The 9,445-nt window shown below is 44.3% G+C and overlaps 1 protein-coding gene across 1 annotated transcript; it reads left to right on the top strand.

Moving 5' to 3' along the window:
* Positions 1–403: 403 nt before the first annotated feature.
* LOC120062829 (granzyme A-like) lies at positions 404–2,426 on the top strand. Its single transcript, XM_039012901.1, has 5 exons — positions 404–467; positions 1,116–1,263; positions 1,442–1,580; positions 1,660–1,935; positions 2,265–2,426. Exons 1-5 carry the CDS (start codon positions 404–406, stop codon positions 2,424–2,426), a joined length of 789 nt encoding a protein of 262 aa, XP_038868829.1.
* Positions 2,427–9,445: the final 7,019 nt, after the last annotated feature.

Below are 9,445 nucleotides of genomic sequence, written 5' to 3'. Positions count from 1 at the left end.
CCCACACAAAAGGACCGAAGTACCAAAAACAAACACGCACAAAAACGATGGGGAAAACAGAGGGTTAAATAATGAACATGTAATTGGGGAATTGAAACCAGGTGTGTAAAACAAAGACAAAACAAATGGAAAATGAAAAGTGGATCGGCGATGGCTAGAAGGCCAGTGACGTCGACCGTGGAACGCCGCCCGAACAAGGAGAGGGACCGACTTCGGCGGAAGTTGTGACAAAGTGATCGTATGCGTGTGTGTGTGTGTGTGTGTGTGTGTGCATGCTTGTATGTTTCCACTTTGAGGTGAACATCAGACCACATCCTCTATAGTAAGTATAAAGAGAGAGATCAGAGAGCATCACAGCACAGTAGACTTTGAACTACTGAGGTTACATCAGAGTTAAATAACCATGATCCTCTCCACTGCAGCCAGTTTCTGGACCTCTACCATGATCCTTCTATATCTGCACTCAGGTAGGTAGGTGTGTGTTTGTGTGTGTGTGTGTTTATGTCAAATCAAATCAAATGTTATTTGTCACATACACGTGTTTAGCAGATGTTAATGCGAGTGTAGCGAAATGCTTGTGCCTCTAGTTCTGACAGTGCAGCAATATCTAACAAGTAATATCTAACAATTTCACAACAAATACCTAATACACACAAATCTAAGTAAAGTAATGGAATTAAGAATATATAAATATATGGACGAGCAATGTCAGAGAGGCATAGACTAAGATACAGTGGAATAGTATAGAATGCCGTATATACATATGAGATGAGTAATGCAAGATATGTAAACATTATTAAAGTGGCATTATTAAAGTGACTAGTGTTCCATTCATTAAAGTGGCCAATGATTTCAAGTCTGTGTGTGTAGGGCAGCAGCCTCTCTGTGCTAGTGATGGTGGTGTGCATGTGTGTGTGTGTGTGTGTGTTTATGTGTGTGTGTGTGTGCGTGTGTGTGTGTGTGTGTGTGTGTGTGTGTGTGTGTGTGTGTGTGTGTGTGTGTGTGTGTGTGTGTGTGTGTGTGTGTGTGTGTGTGTGTGTGTGTGTGTGTGTGTGTGTGTGTGTTATTATTATTTCTCTAATTAGTTACTGTTGGTGTTTTGTCCCTGCTCCTAGGTGACTGTGCAGAGATCATTGGTGGAAAGGAGGTGAAGCCTCACTCCCTACCCTACATGGCTCTACTGGGGGACAACAAAGGAAACAACATGTGTGGAGGAATCCTGATCCACCAGCAATGGGTCCTGACTGCAGCCCACTGTACTGAGTAGGTCCAATATCAGTGTTGTTGTCCTTGTACAGATGCTGTCACTGTAATGGTTTGCTTAACAACTCTGTCTCAAATGTTAGATTATTTTACGTTGTGCTTCTGAGATTGTTTCATTGTAGTTGTTGGGCTGCGTCCTTCATCTGATCTAACCAGAAGGTTGTGTTTCTGTCTGAAGCATCAACAAGGTGTTTCTAGGGGTCCACTCCATCAAACAGGAGGAGAAGGACACTAGACAGGTCCGTAAGGTTAAAGGTCGCGTCCCTCATCTCTGTTATGACCCCGGATTCAAAGTCAACGACATCATGCTGTTGAAGGTCAGTCACTACTGGTGTCAGACATTATTCAGATCTAGAGACAGTTGAAGGAGAATTGACACGACCTTCTCCTTCTCAGTTGGATAAGAAAGTAAAGCTGACTACGGCAGTGAGACCTCTAGCGTTACCTGTCCCTCTGGCAGACGTCCAAGCAGGGACCGCCTGCTCAGTGTCTGGATGGGGAGCCACCGAGAACAATGCTAAAACCATGTCTGACGTCCTGAAATCTACCAACGTCACCGTGATCGACAGGAGGAAGTGTAACTCTGCAGACTACTACAACATGACCCCAATCATCACCTACAACATGCTGTGTGCCGGGTCTGTGGACAATACCAGGGTGGACTCATGTCAGGTGTGTGTGCATGTCAGAGGAGGCTGGTGGGAGGAGCAGTAGGAGGACGGACTCATTGTAACAGCTGAAATGGAGTTATTGGAATGGTATCAAACATATGGAACCCACATGTTTGACTCCGTTCCATCGATGCCATTACAGCCATTACAATGAGCCCATCCTCCTAAAAGTCCTCCTACCAGCCTTTGTGTGTCAGTGTACTCGCTGATAAAGTTGTAATATATTTTGCAGGGAGCCAATGATCAACCATTGATACATGAGTTAAACTGTATATATTGTTTGTAAATGACAAAGTAATCATGTATGAATTGATGTGCTGTGTGTTTCAGGGAGACTCCGGTGGCCCGTTGGTGTGTGGAGGTGAACTAAGGGGACTCGTGTCGTTCGGTACAAAATGTGGCATCAAGACCAAACCTGGGGTGTACACACTCATATCAAAAATGTACCTTGATTGGATCAACAAAACCATGAGGAAGTCACTGATTGACTGATACCTGCTTTCTCAGGCTTTCCTCAATAATTGTGAAATTATTTAATATTTACTGAATTTGAATTATAGCTCATGTGCTGGAAGCTGTAAAGTATGTTTGATCTCTTGCCAAGCTTTGTGTGAATAAGTGCAGTGATGTAATGTAAACCTAAGCATGTGATGTAAGTACAAAATGGGAAAATATGGATATTGAATTTGCTCACTAAAATTAAAATGTGAAAACAAACAGACATTTCATGTGTTTTACTATCCTTTTAAATGGACTACTGTGTGTTCAACCTGACATGTCAAGTCTTGTACTAGTTGAAAATAAATCACATGTGATAGTTCAAGACTGGAAGTGTCTTTTTAAACATGAAAATAACACAGTGAGAAACGTCTTTCATCTGAAACACCACTCTTCCTGTCACCGTCTCAACCTTAACCACTCAACCTTAGTAGGCTACAGAAACAGACACAACCTCGGGGCCCGACGTAGTCATCGAAAAAAAACTGTTATAGAACCGCCATCGTCATACATACTGTGAAACACAATCATTCCACTATTACTGCAGATATATTATGGACATTTTAAGAAATTACAATGCAAAAATAAAAATGTATCCTATGGGTAGCACCTTCAATACATGCATTTCTATAGCCCCCAAAGTATATGTTTACAGTGTAGTATCAAAATTGTCTCTGCAGTGGCTTGAAAACAGAGCCCTCAGTCGTCTGGTGTTTAACAAAATCAAATCATATATTTTTGTCACATGCGCCTCATACAACAGTTGTAGACATTAGCGTGAAATTCTTACTTACAAGCCCTTAAAATGCAGTTTTTTATATTTTTTTATATAAAGTAACACAATAAAAAAACAATAACTGGGCTATATACAGTGGGTACCGGTACCGAATCAATGTGCGGGGGTACAGGTTAGTTGAAGTCATTTGTACATGTAGGTAGGGGTAAAGTGACTATGCATAGATAATAAACAGCGAGTAGCAGCAGTGTAAAAATAATGGGGGGAGGGGGTGTCAATACAAGTTGTCCGGGTGGCCATATGATTAATTGTTCACTAGTCTTATGGCTTGGGGGTAGAAGCTGTAAAGGAGCCTTTTGGACCAAGACTTGGCGTTCCGGTACCACTTGCCGTGAAGTAAGAGAGAGAAAGAGAGAACAGTCTATGACTTGGGTGACTGGAGTCTTTGACAATTTTTTGGGCCTTCCTCTGACACTGCCTAGTATATAGGTCCTGGATGGCAGGAATCTTGCCCCCCAGTGATATACTGAGCCATAGCATCTTACGGTCGGATGCCGAGCAGTTGCCATACCAGGTGGTGATGCAACAGGTCAGGATGTTCTCGATGGTGCAGCTTTATAACTTTTTGAGGATCTGGGGACATGTGCCAAATATTTTCAGTCTCCTGAGGCGGAATAGGTTTTGTCATGCCCTCTTCACGACTGTCTTGGTGTGATTGGACCATGATAGTTTGTTGGTGATGTGGAGACCAAGGAACTTGAAACTCTCAACCCGCTCCACTACAGCGCTGTTTATGTGAAAGGGGGGGGGGGGGGGGGGGGGTGTTCGGCCCACCATCAGCTCCTTTGTCTTTCTCATGTTGAGGGAGATTGTTGTTGTCTCGGCAACACACTACCAGGTCTCTGACCTGCTACCTATAGGCTGTCTCATCACTGTCGGTGATCAGGCCTACCACTGTTGTGTCGTCAGCAAACTTAATGATGGTATTGGAGTTGTGCTTTGCCACGCAGTCGTGGGTGAACAGGAAGTACAGGAGGGGACTAAGCATGAACCCCTGAGAGGCCCCCATGTTGAGGATCAGCGTGGCAGATGTGTTGTTGCCTACCCTTACCACCTGCGGGCGGCCCGTCAGGAAGTCCAGGATCCAGTTGCAGAGGGAGGTGTTTAATCCCAGGGTTCTTAGCTTAGTGATGAGCTTCGTGGGCACTATGGTGTTGAACGCTGAGCTGTAGTCAATGAACATCATTCTCACATGCAGAGCGATTTAGATTGTGCCATCTGTGGATCTGTTCAGACTGTATGCAAATTGGAGTGGGTCTAGGGTCTCCAGGATGATGGTGTTGATGTGAGCCATGACCATCCTTTCAAAGCAGTTCATGGCGACAGACGTGAGTGCTATGGGCGGTAATCATTTAGGCAGGTTACCTTTGCGTTCTTGGAGTGAAGGGACTATGGTGGTATGCTTAAAACATGTAAGTATTACAAATTCGGCCAGGGACAGGTTGAAAATGTCACTGAAGACACTTGCCATTTGGTCCGTGCATGCTCTGAGTACACGTCCTGGTAATCCGCCTGGCACCGCAGCCTTGTGAATGTTGACCTGTTTAAAGGTCTTGCTCATATCGGCTACGGAGAGCGTGATCACACAGTTGTCCGGAACAGCTGGTGATATCATGCATGCTTCAGTGTTGTTTGCCTCGAAGGGAGCATAAAAGTCATTCAGCTCATCTGGTAGGCTCGCGTCACTGGGCAGCTCGCGGCTGGGGTTCCCTTTGTAGTCCGTAATAGATTGCAAGCCCAGCCAGATGTGACGAGCTTCAGAGCCAGAGTAGTAGGATTCAATCTTAGTCCTGTATTGGCTCTTTGCCTGTTTGATGGTTCGTTGGAGGGCATAGCGGGAAATCTTATAAGCGTCCGGATTAGTGTCCCGCTCCTTGAAAGCAGCAGCTCTAGCCTTTAGCTCAGTGCGGATGTTGCCTGTAATCCATGGCTTCTGGTTGGGATTCTGGTTACTATTATTTGACCATGCTGGTCATTTATGAACATTTGAACATCTTGGCCATGTTCTGTTATGATCTCCACCCGGCACAGCCAGAAGAGGACTGGCCACCCCTCATAGCCTGGTTCCTCTCTAGGTTTCTTCCTAGGTTTTGGCCTTTCTAGGGAGTTTTTCCTAGCCACCTGTCACGCCCTGACCTTAGAGAGCCTTTTTATGTCTCTATTTTGGTTTGGTCAGGGTGTGATTTGGGTGGGCATTCTATGTTCTGTATTTCTTTGTTTCTGGCCGAGTGTGGTTCCCAATCAGAGGCAGCTGTCTATCGTTGTCTCTGATTGGGGATCATACTTAGGCAGCCCTTTTCCCTCCTTCTGTGTGGGATCTTGTTCTTTGTTTGTGTGCAGGTAGTTTGCACAACGAAGCTGTTCGGTCGTTGTTATTCTTTATTGTTTTGTCTTTTCTAAAGTTTCACTTCGTTAATAAATTATGTGTATCTCAAAGAACGCTGCGCCTTGGTCTCATCCTTCCGACGACACCCGTTACACCACCGTGCTTCTACACCTGCATTGTTTGCTGTTTGGGGTTTTAGGTTGGGTTTCTGTACAGCACTTTGAGATATCAGCTGATATGCGAAAGGCTATATAAATACATTTGATTTGATTCTGGTTGGGATATATACTTACTGTCACTGTAGGGACGACGTCGTCGATGTACTTATTGACGAAGCCAGTGACTGGGGTGTTATACTCCTCACTCGGTGAGATCATCCAGTTTATTCTCCAGTGATTACACGTTGGTCAAGTGAACGGATGGTAGGGGCAGGTTACCCACTCGCTGACGAATTCTCACAAGGCACCCCGATCTCTTCCCCCTGTATTTCCGTCTTTTTTTCCACGCTAGTGATGGGAATTTGAGCCTGGTCTCGGAGAAGCAGTATATCTTTTGCGTCGGACTCATAAAAAACGAAAATCTTCATCCAGTTTGAGGTGAGTAACGCTTTTCTGATGTCCAGAAGCTCTTTTCGGTCATAAGAGACGGTAGCAGCAACATTACGTACAAAATAAGTTACAAACAATGCAGAAAAAAAAACACACAAAATAGCACGGTTGGTTAGGAGCCCGTAAAATGGCAGCAATTCCCTCCGGCGCCATTACCAAGCTAGCAGTGTTTCAGTTATTAATGCATTAAAACATTCTGTAAAGGATAATCAACAAAGGGCTATGCACTCTGTTGAAAATAATGCATGAAAAGTATGCCACGACGCTCTAGCAAGTGACATTATCCTTCCACAGAGTTTCTTTATTTTCCTAGAGAATGCATACAGCCCTGAGTTGATTATACATAAAAAATGTGTTCAACATCCACTGATGTAGAGTAGCTAGCAAGTATACCAGATAGCTACAGTAGTTACCTTGGTAACCAAACAAACAGACACGCTAGCTTAGCTAACCAGTGCTGCTGGCTTGCTATTATGAAAATTGAAAAACCAACAACGCCAATAATATTTTCAATTTGACTTTTGCTTTCAAAAGCAGCTCAAACGTAGAACATGTAAGAATAAACGTCATAGCCGTTGAATTCTACCATGCATTATAGGGAAACGGTGCACGTTCTAGAATGCCCTTCAAGCCAATCAGAAAGAATCAGGCAAAGAGCCAATACAGGACTAAGATTGAATCCTACTACTCTGGCTCTGAAGCTCGTCACATCTGGCTGGGCTTGCAATCTATTACGGACTACAAAGGGAACCCCAGCCGCGAGCTGCCCAGTGACGCGAGCCTACCAGATGAGCTGAATGACTTTTATGCTCCCTTCGAGGCAAACAACACTGAAGCATGCATGATATCACCAGCTGTTCCGGACAACTGTGTGATCACGCTCTCCGTAGCCGATATGAGCAAGACCTTTAAACAGGTCAACATTCACAAGGCTGCGGTGCCAGGCGGATTACCAGGACGTGTACTCAGAGCATGCACGGACCAAATGGCAAGTGTCTTCAGTGACATTTTCAACCTGTCCCTGGCCGAATTTGTAATACTTACATGTTTTAAGCATACCACCATAGTCCCTTCACTCCAAGAACGCAAAGGTAACCTGCCTAAATGATTACCGCCCATAGCACTCACGTCTGTCGCCATGAACTGCTTTGAAAGGATGGTCATGGCTCACATCAACACCATCATCCTGGAGACCCTAGACCCACTCCAATTTGCATACAGTCTGAACAGATCCACAGATGGCACAATCTAAATCGCTCTGCATGTGAGAATGATGTTCATTGACTACAGCTCAGCGTTCAACACCATAGTGCCCACGAAGCTCATCACTAAGCTAAGAACCCTGGGATTAAACACCTCCCTCTGCAACTGGATCCTGGACTTCCTGACGGGCCGCCCGCAGGTGGTAAGGGTAGGCAACAACACATCTGCCACGCTGATCCTCAACATGGGGGCCTCTCAGGGGTTCATGCTTAGTCCCCTCCTGTACTTCCTGTTCACCCACGACTGCGTGGCAAAGCACAACTCCAATACCATCATTAAGTTTGCTGACGACACAACAGTGGTAGGCCTGATCACCGACAGTGATGAGACAGCCTATAGGTAGCAGGTCAGAGACCTGGTAGTGTGTTGCCGAGACAACAACAATCTCCCTCAACATGAGAAAGACAAAGGAGCTGATGGTGGGCCGAACACCCCCCCCCCCCCCCCCCCTTTCACATAAACAGCGCTGTAGTGGAGCGGGTTGAGAGTTTCAAGTTCCTTGGTCTCCACATCACCAACAAACTATCATGGTCCAATCACACCAAGACAGTCGTGAAGAGGGCATGACAAAACCTATTCCGCCTCAGGAGACTGAAAATATTTGGCACATGTCCCCAGATCCTCAAAAAGTTATAAAGCTGCACCATCGAGAACATCCTGACCTGTTGTATCACCACCTGGTATGGCAACTGCTCGGCATCCGACCGTAAGATGCTATGGCTCAGTATATCACTGGGGGGCAAGATTCCTGCCATCCAGGACCTATATACTAGGCAGTGTCAGAGGAAGGCCCAAAAAATTGTCAAAGACTCCAGTCACCCAAGTCATAGACTGTTCTCTCTTTCTCTCTCTTACTTCCCGGCAAGTGGTACCGGAACGCCAAGTCTTGGTCCAAAAGGCTCCTTTACAGCTTCTACCCCCAATCCATAAGACTAGTGAACAATTAATCATATGGCCACCCGGACCATTTGTATTGACATTCCCCCCCCCCTTTCTTTTTACACTGCTGCTACTCGCTGTTTATTATCTATGCATAGTCACTTTACCCCTACCTACATGTACAAATGACCTCAACTAACCTGTACCTCAGCACATTGATTCGGTACCGGCACCCCCTGTATATAGCCCCGTTATTGTTATTTATTGTGTTACTTTATATTTAAAAAATGTACATTTTATTTAGTAAATATTTTCTTAACTCTATTTCTTGAACTGCATTATTGGTTAAGGACTTGTAAGTAAGAACTTCACGTTAATGTCTACAACTTGTATGAGGCACATGTGACAATTTTTTATTTGATTTTGTTAACGCCAGATGACAGAGGGCGCTGTTTAAGCCACCGCAAAGCAATTTTTGTGATTCGCTGGGATATTCACCTAATGATTTCTACAGTTTGTTAAAATCTTTTTAATGTGTATAGTATTGCTTACTAGATGTTGTTCAATGAATTCTAGAACCACTCCCTCCAGGGTTTATACACATACTTGTATTGGACCTCATGTATGACGATGGCGGTTCTATAACAGTTCTTCCCGATGACTACGTCGGGCCCTGAGGATGTGTCTGTTTCTGTAGCCTACTAAGGTTGAGTAGTTAAGGTTGAGACGGTGACAGGAAGAGTGGTGTTTCAGATGAAAGACGTTTCTCACTGTGTTATTTTCATGTTTAAAAAGACGACACTTCCAGTCTTGAACTATCACATGTGATTTATTTTCAACTAGTACAAGACTTGACATGTCAGGTTGAACACACAGTAGTCCATTTTAAAGGATAGTAACACACATGAAATGTCTGTTTGTTTTCACATTTTAATTTTAGTGAGCAAATTCAATATCCATATTTTCCCATTTTGTACTTACATCACATGTTTAGGTGTACATTACATCACTGCACTTATTCACACAAAGCTTGGCAAGAGATCAAACATACTTTACAGCTTCCAGCCAATGAGCTAGAATTCAAATTCAGTAAATATTAAATCATTTCACAATTATTGAGGAAAGCCTGAGAAAGCAGGTA

The sequence above is a fragment of the Salvelinus namaycush genome, chromosome 18 (assembly GCF_016432855.1).
Source record: "Salvelinus namaycush isolate Seneca chromosome 18, SaNama_1.0, whole genome shotgun sequence".
NCBI classification, from domain to species: Eukaryota; Metazoa; Chordata; class Actinopteri; order Salmoniformes; family Salmonidae; genus Salvelinus; species Salvelinus namaycush.
This window is presented reverse-complemented; position numbering and strand designations above follow the sequence as displayed.

What these genes read in the sequence shown, in the direction of transcription:
- LOC120062829 (XM_039012901.1), top strand. Translation starts at nt 404, where the DNA reads ATGATCCTCTCCACTGCAGCCAGTTTCTGGACCTCTACCATGATCCTT. An exon ending in ACTGCAGCCCACTGTACTGA is followed by an intron (nt 1,264 to 1,441) that starts GTAGGTCCAATA and finishes TTCTGTCTGAAG; the next exon opens with CATCAACAAGGTGTTTCTAG. An exon ending in CCAGGGTGGACTCATGTCAG is followed by an intron (nt 1,936 to 2,264) that starts GTGTGTGTGCAT and finishes TGTGTGTTTCAG; the next exon opens with GGAGACTCCGGTGGCCCGTT.